Source organism: Hemiscyllium ocellatum, chromosome 29, assembly GCF_020745735.1.
Source record: "Hemiscyllium ocellatum isolate sHemOce1 chromosome 29, sHemOce1.pat.X.cur, whole genome shotgun sequence".
NCBI classification, from domain to species: Eukaryota; Metazoa; Chordata; class Chondrichthyes; order Orectolobiformes; family Hemiscylliidae; genus Hemiscyllium; species Hemiscyllium ocellatum.
This window is the reverse complement of record NC_083429.1, coordinates 43475887-43497974: the sequence shown is the minus strand read 5'-3', so window position 1 is coordinate 43497974 and position 22088 is coordinate 43475887. Positions and strand designations below refer to the sequence as shown.

The following is a 22088-nucleotide window of genomic DNA, read 5'->3' as shown; positions in this document are numbered from 1 at the left end:
GGTCTGAATAATTCACAAACAAAATCTTTCTGCTGAGGTGACGGATTCCCTCAATTGCCTTGAAAGTCTCCTCATAGAAGAGAAACAAAACAAAACTCTGGTGCATTTTCTTAGAAGAAAAGCTTGCTCATCCTGGATTTTGCTGAACTGAAAACAAAACTAACGGCCTTTCACATTTACCCTGCCCATCATGGAGACAACTGTATAAAACATCTTACTATTAATGCCACAGGGGTCTGTGATCACTTGCTTTCTGACAAATTCTGGATTAAGTCAATGTTTTGGAATGACTCTGACTTTATTTTTAAAAAAGACGTTTCTTCACAGAAGTAATCAATATTCATCTGTTTCCCTTTTGAACTCCAATTCCAAAAATATTTATAACATATAAATTACACATGCCTCATCACAATGGGGAAAGAAAAACAGGAATAACAAGGGAGAAAATTATTCAAAACAGGCACAAGGTGAGAAATAAAGAGGAGGAAAAAAATGCATAAATTGAGAGAAAACTTAGTTATATTTTAAAATCTCCAAGAACAGTTTACCTGGTAGGTGCGAGATTTCATAATCTTGTCTGGAATGATTGAGTAGCATTAAAGGAATACAAGTCTCATTACTAAAAGGCCCCTTAAGCTGTTAAGCACCAGCCTTCCATTGTAGCTGCTGATTCATTGAGATAATGTAGCAATGTTTTGAATTTCACGGATAGGTTGCCTCCTTCATGAGGCTTGTGTCATATTGCACAGTATTGCAAATCATTGCATGTTCTTCAGAAGTTGAACAATTGCTACATTAATGATAATGTGCAAATTCAGCACACCAGCGATTTACCAGAAAAGTCTGGGCTAATGTTAGTAGAATGTGAGGTAATGGTTAACTGGAATCCTGCTATTCTATGCAGATTGCTGGGTGATGTGTTTCGAATGACTTTATAGGTCATCAAGCAAAGAATTTACCTCAATGCCCTATCAGCAATGAGTACACAGCAAAGGAATAACCCTTTGGTGTTCTTCTCTTTCTTTTCAAGAAAAGGGATAAGTTACAATTTAAGACTAACAAACTGTTGGAAAACACCTATTGTTTGAAGTTAAAGGAAATCACACAAATACTTCAGGTTCAATGATACATTAATGCAGGGAATGTGCAACAAATGCAAAAGGAGATCAAGCATGGCTTTCCTGGGCTCCTGAACTGATGCACAGACAGAAAGTTTTACATTGAAGACAAACTGGTGCCTATGTTCATTTATCTGATATATTTAGTTCCAATTACTGCTTGACTTGTGCTGACTGAAACTGGTACACTCGCTGTCAGATTATACAGAGTAATCTACAACTTATCTCAACAGAGCACAAAATTATATTTTCTTTCATAAAAGAAAATAAACCAAAGACTAACCACTGCTATACACCATCACTGGGATAGCAAACTTTCCCTCAGGGTGATGGATTTGTTAATTATACTTGCTTTTGCGATTATGGGAAATATCATTTTCCAGTCCTGTGGTTTATGACTAAATGTGGCCACACTTTGTCCATAATCTAAATGCAATGCAAACAGATTACATAGCTTGTATGTGGATTAACAAACCACAAAGATACAGCATTTTTAACATCATCACATGCTCACTAAAGTAAACTTTGAGCACCAAATTATGGGCTTTATTCATTAGCTGTTTTCCTGAACTTCATGATATACACTATAGAGGTGTCAATGACTTAATAAAAGTTCTAAAGGGTTGGGAACATCTCATCTCTCTGGCCACCACCCAGGGACTATTCTAAAATATGAAAAAAAGAAAGAAATGAATGAAAAAAAAGTCACTGAGACGTAAGGTGTTGCAGAAATTTTACATCCACTTATGATTGCCACCCATTCTTTTACACTGGCCCATCAGGCATGTCTTAAGTGCAGTATCTGAATATATCTGAAGAATTAAATGCTTGGATTACTTTCAAAGGGGTTTGAATTAATTTTAGGGTTAGCAAAGCAAACTCGAGCCTAAGTGCCAATACTCCACCCGATCCTGCCACTTCCCTTATGGCATCTGGTATCACTTCAGAAGTAGTTTGCCAAAAATATCTCACAACCCAACCTGGCTTTCCAGTGCACCAAACTGTCACAGTATTTATCTTAAATATTTAATATTGTGATCCTTGATGATACTGTATAATGATGAAATCCAGGCAGGTGATACAACAGATCTGACATCACACTATTCAAAGATATAAAGACTATATCCAAAAAAAAGTATCAGACCTTGGAGATCAGAGAAGTGGTTTTTTAGATTAGATTCCCTACAGTATGGAAACAGGCCCTAAGGCCCAACAAGTCCACACCCACCCTCACACAGACAGTTGCCTGAGGTTGTAATTGAATCTGGGTCCCTGGCGTTGTGAGGCAGCACTGCTAACCACTGAGCTACTGTGTCGCCCCTAATTTTAGAATTGGACCCGGGAGGGAGCTGATTGTTGTGGGCTCAGCCATTATGTTAATAACTGCATTGACGGTCAATGGGAATGGCGATTACATGGATGGGAAGGGAGGTGTCTTCCTGAGCTCCATTGTTTGGAAAGAGACAGGGACACCTGGAGGGCTGGTGCAAATATTAGTCAGCAACAATGCTCACTTTCTCCTTATTTTCCATATTCTTTGATGAAGGTTGGCAGAGGAAATCATTGCCTGCATCTCTCATTAATATCAGAATAGGCATTCCAAATAAAATATTGCAAATTTTTTTGCAGAGTTTAGATGCGCTACAGGACACAGTACAAGACAGTTTAGAATACTGTTTGTACTTCGTACACCGATTCTAAATATTCAGACAATGGCTGCACAGGCAACCTCCTTCATGGCTTACCTTTGTGTCTTGCAAAATATCGGCCAAGTACAATCAGCAGGCACAGAATGGCAAATACAACCACAGCAACCACTCCCCCGATGACAGCATGGTCTACAGACCTTGGAACTTCTGTGCCTGCTCTAGAGTCTGTCAAATTGAAAGCAAAAAATCGTTGTCAGAAATATTTTTTTTTACAGTGCCCATCGTGAAGTGACTAGGGCTCAGTAAAGAGGTCATTCAAAAATAATATTTCCTCCCTTTAAAACAAGATCATAAATCAGGCAGCAAAAGTACATTCTCATCCCCACCACCCCTTCCTTTCATTAGAATGATTTATTCTTTAGATTTACAGTAACTGCTTTTAAACAGTCCGGTGATGTTTGAAATTGACATGGTACTGCATTCCTTTTCAAAAAATCGCTTTAGTTTGTGGAAGCTTATGAATAATTTTGTAGAGACTAAAGCAAAAATAAAACAGAAACACTTGAATCATTTATGAACATTAACGGCAGATAACAAGAACATAGCCAAACATCATCGACACAGATGATAACGCATGCATTTAACTGCTCGGCATTTGTCAACAGGGTTCTGACTAATGGCTGCTGTTGCTGTTCATTAACAGCATGAAACATGACCAAGTTGATGCTGTAAGATAGTGAGGTTCAACTCAGTGTTGCTACAAGCTTTGCAGGACTGCGCATGGCACCTCCACAAAATGACTATTTGAATTGTAAAAAAAAACCTCCAGCAGTGAACTTGCAGATAGCTTTTCTTCCAGCCTCATGGTGGCCAACAGTAGTTTGAAGTATGGAACAGCGGAGAAAAATTCTACCAGTTAGAGGTGGGATCAATTTGAGGTGATGAATTAAAGAATACTGGCACAGCATTTATGCTGGTGGAGTGGCGATTAATAATCTATTAAATCAATCGAGTAACAATACTGCAACACTATGATAATCAGAATGTAAGGAAGCAATTTTTTTTTCAAAAAAAGACACAAAATTCTCTCTTTCAAACCCAACTAGAAAGACAACATAAAGTACTGGACCATCCGGAAGATTTACTGCCTTTAAAATCATACCAGTAACAGCTCAGATAAAATATTCCAACTTTTAAATCATTTTTAGTTCATACCAAGTAAGCTGCCATCTAAATCTCTCAGTATGTAATACTACTTGGTCAATAAATCTGTCTTGGTCCCAGCGCTAAAGGGAGTGAAAGATATTAATTTAACCCATAGATAAAATGCGCAAGTATTCATCAGTTAATTTTAAAGAAGATTTATATTGATCTCCCTGAAGATAACAGAAAATCCTTTCAAGGCTGACTACTGTGTATAATAATGTTGGAAGTTTATTGATCAGGTGTAGAGAAGTGTGACAACTAAAGGTGATGCTGCAGCTCAGTGAAGAGGACATCAGATTCATCACTTTGCTGTAGAATTTATACCTTCCACGTTCTATCAATTTACTATCTAAATTAATGGTAATTGATTTCAGTGTACTAACCTTTGGCCTGCTGGAAATTCTTTCAAATCGACCTGATGGAGCAGGCTAAGGGTTAAAATTGGAAAGATGACTGGCAAGCACATTGTCTGAAAATTGATGGGACTTACTCCTTTGCTTGGGTATTTGGATACTTGGTGGTTGGAAAGCTGAACAAAACAGTCATGAGATGATGGCAATCAAAGTTGAATTGCTACCTCAACTTGGTGAACCTTTGTTTTGCAGAAGGGTCAATGTCCTACATACCAACCTCACTCAGACACACACACTTCTGCCTTCCTGTGGTCTACTCATCAATCACTTATGTAGTTCTTGGCTTGGCTGCTAGCTAATGAAGTTCAGAGATGGAAAAGTTAGCAGGGACTGGAGCAACACCTTTCATGTCAGATTGGTTTAGTCAGAGCAAAGTCACTGAGCCAGAAATATTCAAAGTTCAAGCTTACTGTGCAGTTGAGTACATAATTTAAGCTGACATTTCAATGTAGCACTAAGGGTGCAGCGCTTCTGCTTGTTCACTTAGTTGTATCCAATGGCAGTATGCAAGGAACATTGATACGCTCTTAGTGCCTGACTCCAGAAAAAAAAAGACTAGTTAGCCATTTTTCTGATTTATCTTCGGTTCCAAATTGATGACGCAAAATAAAATCACACTGGACTCAAGTGCTTTGGCACAACCATTGCTAAAAAGGACACTATATTAATATGAAGAAGGAACAAGAGTAAGTTACTCAGCTAGGAGAAAGTGAGGACTGCAGATGCTGGAGATCAGAGCTGAAAATGTGTTGCTGGAAAAGCGCAGCACGAAACATGGACTCTCCTGCTCCTTGGATGCTGCCTGACATGTTGCTGGAAAAGCAGAGCAGGTCAGGCAGCACATTTTCAGCCAAGTTACTCAGCTCTTTTGAGTTTTCTCCACCATTTACAAGATCCTGGTTGATCTGATTTTAACCTCAACTCTTCATTCCTGAAGATCCCCAATAAATTTTCTGTCTTCTTTGTGATCAGAAAATATCTACCTCTGCCTTAAAAACACTTATTCTGCATCTGAGTTTTTTTCTTTGAAGAAGGGAGTGCCAAAGACTCAACCCTCAAACTGTCCACCCTCATCTCTGCCTTACCTGAGCAACCCCATATTTTTAAAGCTATGATATTAAACTATATGCAATAAAAAAATTCTTCTCCAGCCACAATTATGGAGCTTCTTGGAAGGATAATTTTAGAGGCATCAAGTGATTACAGTTGAACAGCTTAGAAACAATAGGAAAATGTGCATAAAAAAAGGCATGTAGACATTCCATGGCACTCAAACCTATTGTAATTTATTGGTAAAATTAACCCAGCCATGCCTGACATCATAAAATGGATCTTCTGTCAGGTCATACCTTCAAATGGCACACTGCCTTCATAATTTCAAGGAATATAACTGAAGAGGTATTTTTACAACCTACTTGAATCATAAACCAGGGTATACTACTCTGAATTTAATGAGCGATCAAATCTCAAATTTCATTTGATGAGTCTTGGCCACGCAATGCAACGACAGACCAAAATGGGTCATTTTACTGTTAATGAAGGGTGCTGCCTACCTGATTACATGTTTGGGCACTCAAACATACCTCTTCACATGGGCCACTATCTTAACCCTCAGATTGATAAGTGAAGGCTACAAGTCATCATGTAATTCAGGCATATCTGCAATCATACTTTTTGAACTAGAGGGTTTCTGAGAGATTTTGGCAGTTTAAAACTCTAAATCTGACAGTTTAGAAACAAAAAGTGACATTATACTCTTCACTTTCCATCAATTTTATTAACTAAAATCAGATAACGAGTGCATTAGTGAAAAAATCTTGATCTTTTCGATCTTCTGCAAACTAGTATAACGCAAGTGGATTCCACAGCGGATAGCTCTGCTACCTCTCAGCACCAGTGACCTCTGTTCGATTCCACCCTCGGGTGACCGCGCAGATGCCACACAGATATTTTCCCCGTGTCTGCACGAGTTTCCTCCAGGTACTCCAGTTTCCTACTACAGTCCAAAGATCTGCTGATTAGGTGGATTGGCCATGCTGAATTGTCCATAATATGCATGACTATATAGGCTAGATGGATTAGCCATGAGAAATGCAGAGTGATCAGGTAGGGGTGTGGGTCTGGATGGGATGCTCTTTGGGAATCAGTGTGGCCTGTTCCCACTCTGTAGGGAATTCTACATTTTCTATTCCAATTGCAGTAAAGATCACTGCAAACTTCACTAATATAAGATCATGGGCCTAGATTAGAGTGGTACTGGAAAAGCACAGCAGGTCAGGCATCATCCGAAGAGGAAAATTGACGTTTCGGGCAAAAGCCCTTCATCACGAACAGAGGCAGGGTGCCTGTACAGTGGAGAGAAGGTAAAAACAAGGACTGCAGATGCTGGAAACCAGAGTCTAGATTAGACTGGTGCTGGAAAAGCACAGCAGGTCAGGCAGCATCCAAGGAGCAGGAAAATCGATGTTTCGGGCAAAAGCCCACCATCAGGAATAGAGGCAGGGTGCCTACAGAGTGGAGTGTGTTTCTAACCTAGTATAAGATCATACAGACCCTTGAACATCCTTGCTGACTTTCTGCTGCAGGAATCAAATTACACTGCTGTAGTTGTAATGAATTTTGATGAGGCCTCCACTGGAATATTGAGGAGGAATATACTTGCCATACAGGACTCTTGCTTTCAATGTTCACCAGATTAATCCTGTCACCTCACACTACAATTTATAAAGTGATATTGAGGAAACTGAGTCTGTATTCTCTAGACTTTCAAAGAATAATTAGCGAGGGCATTGAATCCTTTAAAATTCTTACATGATTTGACAGAATTCATGTAAATGTTTCTCCAGCTGGCGAGTCTAAAACCAAGGGATCTAATCTCAGGATAAGAGGTAGACCAATTTAGACTGAGGTGGAGAGAAAGTTCTTTACCTCAGTGGTGATAAACCTTTGGAATTGTCTCCCTTCAGCATGACTGTAGAAGTTCAGTTGCTGAGTATGTTCAAGACAGAAATTGATGATCTTTGGAGACTACTGACATCAAGGGATACGCAGATAGTACAAGAAAATGGTGTCGATGATCAACCATGATCAAAATGAAAGGCACATCAGACCCAATAGGCTGAATGGCCTAATCCTGCTCCCTTGTTTTATTATATTTTAGCTCTCTCGGCAGAGGAACCATCACGGGGCCACCTCTAAGTCGAGTATATTCCTAGCTCAATATGGGGATGAAACTATGCACAGTACATCTAGTATGGTTTAAGCAAAGCCTTATATAATTGTAACAAGACTCCCTTGCTTTCGTGCATCAGACCCCTTGCAATAAAGAACAGCATGCCATTTACCTTTCTCAATCTCTGCTGCACCAACATGGCAACTTTGTACATCCTGTATGAATACAGCCAATTCTCTCTGATCATCAATATTTGAAATTATTTCACATCTTGAGCGAGGGTTATGTGGCAAAGTCTAGATTGGGCTCAGCACTATAGCTGAACACTCAGTCAGCCCACCCTTGAGGTGTAGTTTACATCCCAAGGAGGAAAGACACTCCAACAAGCTGCTGTCCAGCCATTTCCCCTTCCTCAATCCCAGCAGCTATAATGAGACCTATTCCTGTAAGATGCTTGATTACTCAATGAAATGATGGATAAAACAATCTAAATTAGTGGGTTAGGAGTGAACAGGACCCCACAAGATCCCATCCACAAGCAGGTTGTAGTGTTTAACCTTTAAAGAATGTCAGTGTATTAGCATAAAATTTGTTAATTACTGGCAGGAAGCAGACAAACTCATTGAAGAAAACTGCCTACTCGGCCATATTCATGATCATGATCAAGAGTGGCAGAGTGGCTCAGTGGTCAGCACTGCTGCCTCACAGTGTCAGGGTCCCAGGTTTGATTCCAGCCTCAGGCGACTGTGTGGAGTCTGTATCTGTGTAGGTTTCTTCCGGGTGCTCTGGTTTCCTCCCACAATCCAAAAAAATGTGCAAGTTAGGTGCAGTGGCTATGCTAAATTGTCTATAGCATTAGTCAGAGGGAATGGGTCTGGGTGGGTTATTCTTCAGAGGGTCAGTGTGGACTTGTTGGGCTAAAGAGTCTGTTTCCACACTGTAGGGAATCTAATCTAATCAAAAAATTGGACCAGAACGAATTTAGGATTAGAAACCCTTCTTGGGGCTGAGCTGAAATTAGAAATAAAAAAAAGTATCCTTGCCTACAGAACACTGCAAGAATTATTGTTTTGATGTTCTCCACTGTGTGAAAAAAAATCACAAAACTGAACATTTCTATGAACTGTGAAAAACCTTTAAATCTAGAAAACAGATGCCCTTGAAATTCTGCTGCAGACCTACATATGTTATCCAGAGCCACATGGAAGAACTTGCCATTCAAGAAATAAACCGTTTGCTATTTCAACTCCAGTTTGTTAGAGATTAAATCTGTTGCACTGTATCAATTGTTAGCTTCAGGTTCTCCTGAATCTAATGCTCAACCTTACCTCTGGTCTAAACAATAATAGCATTACATGAAAGTAATATGCCTACAGAAAACTTCCTTCCCACAAAAACAAAAAAAAAAATTGCTCCCTCACACCAGAATTCATATTAAAATCATGGGCAGCACGGTGGCACATTGGTTAGCACTGTTGCCTCACAGCGCCAAAGACCTGGGTTCAATTCCTGCCTCAGGTGACTGACTGTTTGGAGTTTGTCTGCGTGGGTTACCTCCGGGTGCTCCAGTTTCCTCCCACAGTCCAAAAATGTGCAGGTTAGGTGAATTGGCCACGCTAAATTGCATGTACTGTTACGTGAAGGGGTAAATGTAGGGGTTGCGCTTCGGCGGGTCAGTGTGGACTTGTTGGGCCGAAGGGCCTGCTTCCACACTAAGTAATCTAATCTAATCATGTTCAAAGTGACAAAATCACGAAGCAGGTTTTGAAGTGAAACAGGCTTCTTTCTTTAAGAGGAAAGAGAAGTGCCACAGATTGGATTATGCCTCCAGTGCCATTATTTATTTGTTAGTTTATAAATCAATAGAAAAAAAATTCAATAAAGCTGCAGACTACAAAACTAAAAATGACATTTAATTTGTATTCCACGGATTCAATGCATTTATATAATGGGTTTACTAATTTCAATTTGGCAAACTTAGTGCAAGTAAATCACTCCACTCTGCGACAGCACAAATCAGGACTGTATTAATTTAATCTTTCATATACTCACTGTATGTAGAATTTTCATTTCAGTGAGAAGCCTGAAGATTAAGTCGGTAACTCAGACTTAATTACGGAGGTGTACATGCAAAAACAAATGCCATACTTTCGGGTTGATGCCACCAAAGGATAGCAGGCGGATGGGAAATAGCTGAGGACTAAGGATTGACCATTCTGAGATACCAGAGGTAAAAGCCAAGTAATTAATCTGGCTATGGGTTAGTTAGCTAAGAATGGCATCACATGAGAGCAGTTCTAGCAAGTGAGTGGCTGTGTAAAGGGGTTAGGATGAGGATGCTGTGAATACTTCATTAGGCTCAGAGTCAGAGCATGGGACGATGATTAGATTGGGCAAATTGTGAAGAGAGTGTCACTAGACAGACTATCTCAAGGCAAAAGTGAGGACTGCAGATGCTGGAAACTAGAGTTTAGATTAGAGTGTTGCTGGAAAAGCACAGCAGGTCAGGCAGCATCTGAGGAGCAGGAAAATCGACATTTTGGGCAAAGGCCCTTCATCAGGAATAGAGGCAGGAAGCCTCCAGGGTGGAGAGATAAATTGGGGGTGGGGGGGCGGGGAAGCTATCTTATGGATGACTGGAAGATTTGGAATGGGTCATGTGGTGGGGGTTGAGAGTGGAAGAGGATATTCTCTTCCATTAATGGTAGTGGATACAGGAGCAGTTGTTTAAAATTTAAATCAGAGATAGACCAATCTTTGTGAAGCAAAAATATAGAGGTTTATAAAATCACAAGGTGCATGGATAGGGTAAACAGGCAAGATTGAGGGCAAGAGGGGAAAGATTTAAAAAAGGAACATTGGGGCAATGTTTTCACACAAAGGGTCCATTTATGGAATGAGCTGCCAGAGGAAGTGGTGGAGATTGGTACAATTACAACTTTTAAAATGCACTTGGATGAGTACACGAATAGCTGAAAATGTGTTGCTGGTTAAAGCACAGCAGGTTAGGCAGCATCCAAGGAACAGGAAATTCGATGTTTCGGGCATAAGCCCTTCATCAGGAAGGGCTTAGGCCAGAAACGTCGAATTTCCTGTTCCTTGGATGCTGCCTGACCTGCTGTGCTTTAACCAGCAACACATTTTCAGCTCTGATCTCCAGCATCTGCAGACCTCATTTTTTTTACCCTGAGTACACGAATAGGAAGGGTTTAGAAGGGTATGGGCCAAGTGGGGGCAAATGGGACTAGATTAATTTAGGATATCTGGTCAGTATGGATGAGTTGGATGGAAGGGTCTGTTTCTATGCTGTACATTTCTATACTCAATTAAGAAAAGGCAGATAGATGTATGGAGTTAGGCCACAGAACAACCATGCTCTCACTGAATTGCAGAGCGGGCTCAACAGGCCTACTGTGTAACCTATGGTTTCATAATTTGCATATCCTATTTTACAGAGACATAGGCTTTCCTGGATAAAGCTTTCCCAGCTATTTTTCTTCACTTTCTCCATTCTATGTCCCATTTTCCTGGTGTTTTGCCTCAATGTCCTGCCACTAATCAGCTCTCTTCTTATTTCCAAGGAAATCTTTCTGTTTGCTCTCCTTTCCTTTGTGTTTCCTCCTAACTAGTGTGCATGTCTTTCTCATAAGCATGGTCTTACCCACAAGTAGACTTCAATACTGCTGTAGGCAACCTCAGTTGGTACGTTTACCTCCTAATCCTTCCAGATGTCTTGAGGATGGTGCTGTGATTAATTACTCCAGTCAAGTTTTGTTCATGCTATTAACAACCTTAGCTGTGCTGCAACATTCAAATAACTCCAGAAAATCCCCACCATGCTGTCGAGATCAGAATGCTGTAAACCATGACCACTCAAGTGCATATTTTTCTCTGACGATCTTAGTCTGTTTATAAATCTTAGCTAATATGAGGTCACCAAGGCCCTAGAAATAAGTATTTTTTTCACAAATACAGAAGACCCGCAAGTCATGCCAGTATTCCATGACAATAGTGCAAGCATTACATTCCTTCCCCTGTGAGGTCACGTTTTTCAATCTCAGTCTACGGTTACATTTAAAACAGTGTTCTTAATATAGAAAACTCAAAACTGGCCTAAACACCGGATTTGTCCAAAAACCAGACATCGTTGAAATGTGACATTTATCTTTCAGATCTTAGTCAATTAAAAATGAATACACATGGACAAAACTCGGTACTTGTCACCTGTTTTGCTGCTTATGCGCCAGTCTATTCCCACGGGGCAAGTGGCTTTTCATTTCACCCAATCCAGTTTTACCTGAATTGCCAATTTATTTGAAGGAATCTGGCTCATGAATAATTGGACTTCAATGTTAAGCGCGGTGGTGGTGGGTGGTTCAGGGTGCTTTCACACTAATGTTCTGCCTCAATCACAATCTGGATATGTACAGCCAGCTTTCTTGTTAAATCACTGACCTGATGCCAATTGTACTGCTTTGGAAGTTAAAATGGAGGGATGCAGTATTGTGCCAGTTATCCTGAATATACTGTTATGGTAACAGTCAACCACTGATTGAAGAAAGAAATTGGTGTTCAATCGCTCAAGGCTTCAGGTTAAACTAATATACCGTGGCCTTCTCTCTCATCAACACCTGCTCTTCTCAAATCCCCTAGACTCATCACCATCTCCTCATGCCAAGGAGGCTAACTTTGAGAAAAGGTTAAAGAATGGAAAGGGAAATAAAATCAAACACTTATGCCAAGCAGTGAGGTTGGCATCTCAGAGGTAACATCTCATTGCACCCCAGCAGATATTTTCTAAGATGGGGCAGAGGACTTGGTGAAGATAACTTTTTTTTGTCCTAAAATGGTGCAAAAACAACCAAGTGAAAGGACAACATATGAAAAACAAATCAGTCTTTTTCCTGTCCATGGAAATATGAAACTGTATAATGGCACTGCAATCATTCAAACCATTAAATTAAAACTCTGGACACCTCTCATGACATCTCTGAACAGGCATTCTATACACTCAAAGCTCTGAAATGTGATTACTTTTTTTTAAAAAAGGTAACATGGAATTGCACTTTGGTAAAACACAAATTATCTTTAATTTCAGCAATTTACACAATACTGTTGCTAATAAATACCATTGCAACTTGAGCAGAACATTTCCTGTCAGTATTAACTGCTATTTGTATTATTGATTTCTTCAGGGAACCTAACAAAATTAGGAAACTAACAATTCTCTTCCTTATAAGGTAGATTTATGCTTCACAACCCCTGCTTATGCTTGGTCTCCTGGCTCCTATTCTACTTTTATTGAAGACAAGAGATCTTGGCACCGAATATTGATGCATTCGCATAATACCAGAGAATAATTTAGCCTTTGCGCTGAGTGACTGGGCAAGGGGAGAAGTCTCAACTGCATTCTGTTAACTTAAAGACAAGTAGGTTTCATAGGGAGAAACTAGGAACTATGAAAGTCTTATTTATGCATTAATCACTTATTGCGGGTGACTGTCACCAGTGATGTATTTTACCATCTCCACATTCTCTTCTAAAGGCATTGACCTGTGCTAGGCAGGGTTCCAACTGTGGCCTCAGTCAAGTAGCTATGTTTAATGACTGTGACTGCAGTACTGGCAGCCAAATCAATGCTGGAAGGGAAGAGGAACTAAGGTGGTCTTTACTCTATGTCCAAAAGATCAGGGAGCACTGGATCAACACCAGGAGAAGGAAGCATAAGTGTTTCTCCTCTTCTAGAAATGGGCACAAACACAGTCCAAGACTCTTGTTCATAGAGTTGCATCTTTACACAGTAACCCATTGTGGAAGATGCAAATGTTTACTTTTCTGAAATTCTGTGACCCTTATGTTCAAATTAAAACTAAAAAATAAACCTGAAACCCAATTAAAAGCATAACATAGAAAGAATTTAGAATTTGAACATTCTGTTTATTTTTAAAAACGGAGACTCTGACATACTGTGTAAGAGGTTATATTAGTAATCAGTGCACACTAGAATTACTAATTTAAAGAAAATTTCAGCATTAAATAATCAAAAAAATGCAATGAAAAGTAAATCATGTTATTAAGGCACAAGTTAATACTTTGTGTTACTCCACATGCAATTTAACCAACAGGGAAATTAGCAAGCTGTTCAAAAAGAATATTTTCCTCAAGTTTGGTGGGAAGCTAATAAAATGTTATAAATTATGAAGATAATAAATTAACGCTGAAGTAGAGAAAGGTTAACAGGTGCACAAAAACTTCAACTGTCTGTGCTGAAAGCAGCCTAGATGAAGATGAAATTAAAATGAATGCCATTTCCATTAGGGTGAAAGGGTAGGCAGTGGAAAGGTCAAACAGGAGCCTTTCATTGTGGAGTAATTGGATGAAATATCAGACTAGTCACTTGCTGACCTGCAGTTTTTCTCCTCAGTGAGGACTGCACTCCTTGGCTGTCACTGATGGCAATGGCGAGAGCTTGACAGCACACTCCATTTAGCTGACAGTTCTCACTTTCAAATTAGTTTTTAAAATGGATTACAGCATTATTTTAAACAGTCCATTCAAGAATGCTCCTCTTCGACTGGGATTGGCAAACCCACCCATACATTGTTAAGCTGTTTTAGGTGTAAAACGAGGGGAGAATTTTGTTAGAACCTCATTTTGATTAGATTCCCTACAGTGTGGAATCAGGCCCTTCGGCCCACACCGACCCTCTGAAGAGTAACCCACCCAGATCCATTTCTCCTCTGACTAATGCACCTAACACTATGGGTAATTTACCATGGCCAATTCACCTGACCTGCACATCTTTGGACTGTGGGAGGAAACCGGAGCACCCAGAGGAAACTTATGCAGACACAGGGAGAATGTGCAAACTCCACACAGACAGTTGCCAGAGGCTGGAATCGAACCTGGGACCCTGGTGCTGTGAGGCATCAGTGCTAACCACTGAGCCACCATGCTGCCTGAGATTCAAACTCTGGCATTTAATGCAACTTTGTATCTCGACTAAATAACCCCAATTACTGCCATGTTCACAAGCTGATATTGTGCACCAACTCTTAAATGTAAATCCACAACATTAAAAAAAAATGCACAAGGATAAACATCTAATTCTCAAACAAAAACAGGAATAGTTGGAGAAACTCAGCAGGTCTGGCAACATCTGTGGAGAGAAAGCAGAGTCAAAGTTTCAGGTCCAGTGACCCTTCTTCAGAGATCTAATTCTGCTTCAGCTGCACAACAAGATCACGATGTGTGATGAAGGGTAGGTTGCAGCCAAGTGTTGATAATGGAACAAACCATCTCACAATTCGTCCCGAATTTTAAAATTGTTTTAGGTGACATGGCAATAATTTTAATCAATGCTGTAATATCCAGGAGGACAAAATTACTTCCTTTGGCTGGGGAAGGGAGAATGTGGGGTGGTGATGACGAACATAGCACTTGCTTTGTGCGGTTCGATGATGCCTGCAGTTATCGATACCGTGTAAGCTTTTCACAAGTTAACTGTACTGCATAACATCTCTCACATAGTGCGACGGTTTTGACACAAATGACATTAGGGACCAATCAGTTCAAAAATAAATTATGCTTTAAACTTCCTCACTACAGATAAATGCAGGGGAAAGAAAACATCCCAACTTCCATCTGGTAATTCACCTTTAAACTACTCACTTTCTTGGGCTGAAATTTGGCTATCTCGCTTGATGCATCAATTTGCAGTTGTCACGTACGATTATGCCTTTAATCATGCTCGGTTCTTGGCTGCGTCACAAATATCTGCAGCTGATCGAAAGAACCTCAGGACTCATTTGTGAAAAATTCTGGGTAGGCATTTTCAGTTTTTATCTAATATTTCACCAAGTTATCAAATGGTTTACAGTCCAAATATTTACTTTTTTTCTATCATGTGAAGTTTATACAAACCTAATACAAGATTTTCTTGACAAAATTCTTTGAGATGAGATTTCACCAAGAATGCATTGTCAATTTGCGCTTCTCCTGGGCAATCTTCACCCATTTATCAAAGGTACGGGTGGATAAATGACTTTAAGAGAGTGAATGAATTGGCTGTACTACTGAGATTGAGGATGGTGTATTCTAGTGGGTGTTGGATTGAAAATAAAAGAGGGGATGGATTTTACAGAAAAAAATATCAATGGGTTAAGTCTTCATAGGTTATTTGCTCACTATAAATATTTCCCTATTTGTGCCCACCTAGCTCTTATGATTACTGACTCAAGGTTGAGTCCAAGACATCAAGAATTCTGCTATCCCAATGCCAAGCCGTGTAATCTTTTAGTGTCAAACTATAGCGCCAAACACATTTGGAATACTGCGTTCAATTCTGGTCTCCCTGCTGTAGGAAAGATGTTGTTAAATTTGAAAGGGTGCAGAAAAGATTCACAAGGATGTTGCCAGAGTTGGAGGGTTTGAGCTACGGGGAGAGGCTGGATAGGGTGGGGCTGTTTTCCCTGCAGCATTGGAGGCTGAGCGGTGACCTAATAGAGGTTTATAAAGTCACGAGGGGCATGGATGGGGTGAATAGACAAGGTCTTTTTTCCAGGGTAGAGGAGTCCAAAACCAAAGAGGTCAGAGGTTTAAGGTGAGAGGGGAAAGATTTAAAAAGGGACCCAAGGAGCAACTTTTTCACACAGAGGGTGGTCTGTTTATGGAATGAGCTGCCAGAGGAAGTGGTGGAGGCTGGTACAATTACAACTTTTAAAAGGTACCTGGATGGGAATTTGAACAGGAAGGCTTTAGAGAAATATGGGCCAAATGTTGGCAATTGGGAGTAGATTAACTTAGCATAGCTGCTTGGTATGGACAAGTTGGACTGAAGGGTCTCTTCTCGTGCTGTATAACTCTTATGATTCTGTGGTTCACTACTGTCCTTTAGAAGAGGAAACTGCCATCTTCACCCAGTCTGGCTTACATGAAACCCCCTCCCACAGTAATATGGTTGACTTTCAACCAGCCTTTGGGCAATTAAGGATAGGCTATAAATGCTGACCTAGCCAATGACACTCCCTTCCTGCGAATGCGTTTAAAACCAAAATGGCAGATATGGAGCCAGCTCTTGGCCTTGTAGAGACTTTCTTGCAAGGGTCAAACTTGCCAGTGTCATCATACTTACAGCGAAACTAGACTGATTCAATGACTCAAATATGGGAACACAATAGGCAAATTCAATTCTGTTAACATCCAATGTTATTGTTCAAGGCGCCCACTTGACAACAAACACCGAAAATCCTGGCTGATCTTTACTGGCCTTGAGACAATAGAACTGAAGATAATTCAAATGCCCTTACCCGTGGGTTGGCAGAGACCATGTCTGCACTTTAACCAAGATTTTCAAAGGTTTTTGCCGTCTATAACTAATGGATGGGGAGCTGGATGTTCATAACTAAATATAGATAGAATCATTTTTTGAAGAAATTAATTGATTTTTTAAACATTTCTGTATCAACTGCTTCATAAACAAGTGATAATTTAGTATGGCCCCATAAAACACTCATTTGTGAAATTGTTTAGCTATTCTTAATAACTACACGGAATTTAAATTAAATGCAAAAGTCAGTTGCTCATGATGAATGGAATAAATGCCAGGCAAAATCTTTGCTCTTTGTATTAACTCCAAGGCATATACATGCATCTAAATGCTTTGATTTAAAAGGGAGGCAGTCATTATTTTTTCATTAACAATTCTGAGAAATTAGATTCTGGTGAGATTGAAGTAATCTCTGTTTACACGGTCGTCAATTCCAAGAATGTTTGATTTAACCATGTATTTCCTTCTTCAATAGACACAGTCATGAGATTATTGCTGATGCTTCAATTATTACACTTGGACTCAAATTTATTGTCAGTCAATTACTGCAAGTTTCAATACAGGGCTACAACACCCACTTGAGAGAGATTTTGGCAGCAATGGTCCTACATGTGGCATTTAGCCTGTCAGAAAAGTATAATTTAGAATCAATCAATCTTCAGCTTTAGGCAAGCTTCCTTCATTCAAGGCCACAAAATGCTGGGAGGAGGAGTAGGCCATTCAGCCCATCAAGGTCAGTGCTGAACTCATAATTCTCAACTCTAGATTAGATTAGATTACTTACAGTGTGGAAACAGGCCCTTCGGCCCAACAAGTCCACACCGACCCGCCGAAGCGCAACCCATTCATACCCCCACATTTACCTCCTACCTAACACTACGGACAATTTAGCATGGCCAATTCACCTGACCCCATACATCTTTGTGACTGTGGGAGGAAACTGGAGCACCCGGAGGAAACCCACGCAGACACGGGGAGAACGTGCAAACTTCACACAGTCAGTCACCTGAGGCGGGAATTGAACCCGGGTCACTGGCGCTGTGAGGCAGCAGTGCTAACCACTGTGCCGCCCACCTACTTTGTTATCAAATCCCTCTATGCTGCAACTATCTACCATTTTTCCCCATTTAAATAATAGTTAGCTCTGCTATTCTCCCTGCCAGTTACTCATGAGTCTAATCGGGAAATGAGGCGAAATATTTTCATTCAGAGAGGTTCAGAATTAGAATTCAATACCTGTTTCAGTACAATAGGTTAATAAACTTTAAATTACTATTATCTAGGTGAAGACATTCTTCCTTGTCCTAGACCTAAATAACTAATATTTAGGACTAGGATGAGGAAAAATGTCTTCACCTAGATAATAGTAATTTAAAGCTTATTAACCATTCAATGAGATTATTGCTGATCTAATAACCTGTCTTTTCCCCACAACTCTCTATTCCCTCACTGATTAAATATATCTCACCAAGAACAGACTTATTGGTCCTGCCACTGCAGCCCTCTGCAGTAAACAACGCAACAGATTCACCACCCTCAGAATATTTTCTCTCATTTAATGAGTGACCCCTGACTCCGAGATGATGCTCTGTGGACCCAGACTCTTCCACAAGGGGATACAGCCTCTCTGCTAACAAATCTTGTGTGTGTCAATAAGGTTTCATCGCAGTCTCCTGAATTCCAATGAGTACAAGTCCAACCTAATCAACCTCTTTTGGGGAGCAAAACCTGTTCAGTTTTTGGGCTTTCCGCCAAATCTCCCAAGCCCTTCCCCCTCCAATCTGCTTTCTGCTCTTTAGTAGCACTAAACACAATGTTACAGATGATTCTTCTATAACTATCACCAATGCAAATTGTGTCTGCTCATCTTTCCCAACCTGTCAGCAGCTCTTGACAGATCACAACACCATCCTCCTCCAAAATGGGACTGCCCTCACCTGGTTCAATTCCTTTCTACCCAATTATGCAATGGCTTTTCTTCCTGTTTCTGCACCGTTATCTCATTGGTGGGCTTTAGATCCAGCCTAGTCCTCCTCCCACCTCTGATCTACACTGTCCTTCCGTGAGTGTAAATTACACTCACATAGTCATTCATAAATCCAGTAGATTTCACATATATTCTGACTAAGACCCAGTCAGTACCTGCAATCCCTCCACTTGTCAGACAGCCAATGAATGAGAAGAGGATTCCATCAAGGATTCAACAGCAAGACCAAAGCTATTACCTTCAGTCCCCACCAACTCTTCTGTACTCACTTTCTCCATTCCCCTGCCTCTGCACTGTCTGATTCCAACACACACTGTTTGTAACCGTGACATCCTATTTCATGCTGAGGTGAGCTTTCAGCCACATATCCTCTCCACAGCCAAAACAACATGCTTCCACCTTAACAATATCGCTCATCTCTTTCCATGTTAAATTGATCATCTACACTTGGATCACCTGCAAACGTGAAATCCTCACTGGGCCAGCCTCAAATTTCAACCAAGCAACAACTCAAACTCATGTCCTCCCCCTCCCAAAACCCCTTTGAATCCCAACTAAACATTCAGCCAATGATTTGGAGATGATTTGAGCTAAGTTAGTGCATCCCAACTGAAATCATTTATGGCATCCTAGACAAAGACTTTGGAGGAGGATTACACTCCTCAAAGCTGTGTGGTTGGTGTCACTGAAGAGAGTGCACATTAATCTGGGTCACACTAAATCGTAGCAAAGAGAGGGACTATTGCCTATGAATACAGGTAGGTTACTCAAGAATGGCATCTGTGGATCACAGGTTAGTGCACACTGCTCCAGATGACTGTAGAGATGCAAGAGGTAAGGCTCACCCACACAAGATAGAGCCACTAGTGAGTGGGTGATGAAAAGAAGAGAAAAAGGGAGGGAGGAATGCAAGAGAGAGAGAGAGAGCGCGAGCGCGAGAGAGAGAGAATGAGCGCGAGAGAGAGAGAGAGAGAGCGCGCGCGAGCGGAAGGAAGGAGCTGCGCGAGACAGACAGACAGACAGAGAACACGCGAGATGGAGAGACTGGCAGAGACAGAGAGAGATACATACAGAGAGTGCGAGAGAGACAGAGAGCCCGGCAGAGCGCGGGCGCGAGACACACAGGCAGAGCGCGGGCGCGAGAGACACAGGCAGAGCGCGGGCGCGAGAGAGAGAGACAGACAGGCAGAGCGCGGGCGCGAGAGAGAGACAGACAGGCAGAGAGCGCGCGCGAGACAGAGACAGGCAGAGCGCGCGCGCGAGACAGAGACAGGCAGAGCGCGCGAGAGACAGACAGGCAGAGCGCGCGAGAGACAGAAAGCACGACAGAGAAAAACAGAGCGTGTGAGAGAGCGCGCGAGAGACAGGCAGAGCGCGCGAGAGAGACAGAGAGCATGACAGAGCGCGCGAGAGAAAAAGACAGAGCGTGTGAGAGAGCGCGAGAGCGAGAGACAGACAGAGCGCGCGAGAGACAGAGCGCGAGAGAGAGAGAGACAGAGCGCGAGAGAGAGAGAGACAGAGCGCGAGAGAGAGAGAGACAGAGCGCGAGAGAGAGAGAGACAGAGCGCGAGATAGAGACAGACAGAGAGCGCGTCAGAGAGAGCGAGAGCGAGAGGGCGCGCGAGAGCGAGAGGGCGCGCGAGAGAGCGAGAGGGCGCGCGAGAGCGCGCGAGGGCGCGCGAGAGAGCGAGGGCGCGCGAGAGAGCGAGGGCGCGCGAGAGAGCGAGGGCGCGCGAGAGAGCGAGGGCGCGCGAGAGAGAGCGAGGGCGCGCGAGAGAGAGCGAGGGCGCGCGAGAGAGAGCGAGGGCGCGCGAGAGAGAGCGAGGGCGCGCGAGAGAGAGCGAGGGCGCGCGAGAGAGAGCGAGGGCGCGCGAGAGAGAGCGAGGGCGCGCGAGAGAGAGCGAGGGCGCGCGAGAGAGCGAGGGCGCGCGAGAGAGCGAGGGCGCGCGAGAGAGCGAGGGCGCGCGAGAGAGAGCGAGGGCGCGCGAGAGAGAGCGAGGGCGCGCGAGAGAGAGCGAGGGCGCGCGAGAGAGAGCGAGGGCGCGCGAGAGAGAGCGCGGGCGCGCGAGAGAGAGCGCGGGCGCGCGAGAGAGAGCGCGCGAGAGAGAGAGAGAGAGAGAGAGAGAGAGCGCGAGAGCGAGAGCGCGCGAGCGGAAGGAACGAAGGAAGGAAGGAAGGAAGGAGCTGCGCGAGACAGACAGACAGACAGAGAACACACGAGATGGAGAGACTGGCAGAGAGAGAGAGACAGAGACAGATACACACAGAGTGCGAGAGAGACAGAGACACAGGCAGGGAGCGGGCGCGAGAGAGACAGGCAGGGAGCGGGCGCGAGAGAGACAGGCAGGGAGCGGGCGCGAGAGAGACAGGCAGGGAGCGGGCGCGAGAGAGACAGGCAGGGAGCGGGCGCGAGAGAGACAGGCAGGGAGCGGGCGCGAGAGAGACAGGCAGGGAGCGGGCGCGAGAGAGACAGGCAGGGAGCGGGCGCGAGAGAGACAGGCAGGGAGCGGGCGCGAGAGAGACAGGCAGGGAGCGGGCGCGAGAGAGACAGGCAGGGAGCGGGCGCGAGAGAGACAGGCAGGGAGCGGGCGCGAGAGAGACAGGCAGGGAGCGGGCGCGAGAGAGACAGGCAGGGAGCGGGCGCGAGAGAGACAGGCAGGGAGCGGGCGCGAGAGAGACAGGCAGGGAGCGGGCGCGAGAGAGACAGGCAGGGAGCGGGCGCGAGAGAGACAGGCAGGGAGCGGGCGCGAGAGAGACAGGCAGGGAGCGGGCGCGAGAGAGACAGGCAGGGAGCGGGCGCGAGAGAGACAGGCAGGGAGCGGGCGCGAGAGAGAGAGGCAGAGCGCGCGCGAGGCAGACAGAGGGCGGGCGCGCGAGGCAGACAGAGGGCGGGCGCGCGAGGCAGACAGAGGGCGGGCGCGCGAGGCAGACAGAGGGCGGGCGCGCGAGGCAGACAGAGGGCGGGCGCGCGAGGCAGACAGAGGGCGGGCGCGCGAGGCAGACAGAGGGCGGGCGCGCGAGGCAGACAGAGGGCGGGCGCGCGAGGCAGACAGAGGGCGGGCGCGCGAGGCAGACAGAGGGCGGGCGCGCGAGGCAGACAGAGGGCGGGCGCGCGAGGCAGACAGAGGGCGGGCGCGCGAGGCAGACAGAGGGCGGGCGCGCGAGGCAGACAGAGGGCGGGCGCGCGAGGCAGACAGAGGGCGGGCGCGCGAGGC

At 43.5% G+C, this 22088-nt stretch overlaps 1 protein-coding gene across 3 annotated transcripts in view; it reads right to left on the bottom strand.

The window, feature by feature from the left end:
• Window positions 1-22088, bottom strand: part of cadm1a (cell adhesion molecule 1a) — a 408277-nt gene that overhangs the window by 5384 nt on the left and 380805 nt on the right. For all 3 annotated transcript variants that reach the window (XM_060846705.1, XM_060846703.1, XM_060846706.1), the window contains one exon: window positions 2864-2992. In XM_060846705.1, the coding sequence (XP_060702688.1) occupies window positions 2864-2992 (129 nt within the window). The remainder of the gene's footprint in view (window positions 1-2863; window positions 2993-22088) is intronic.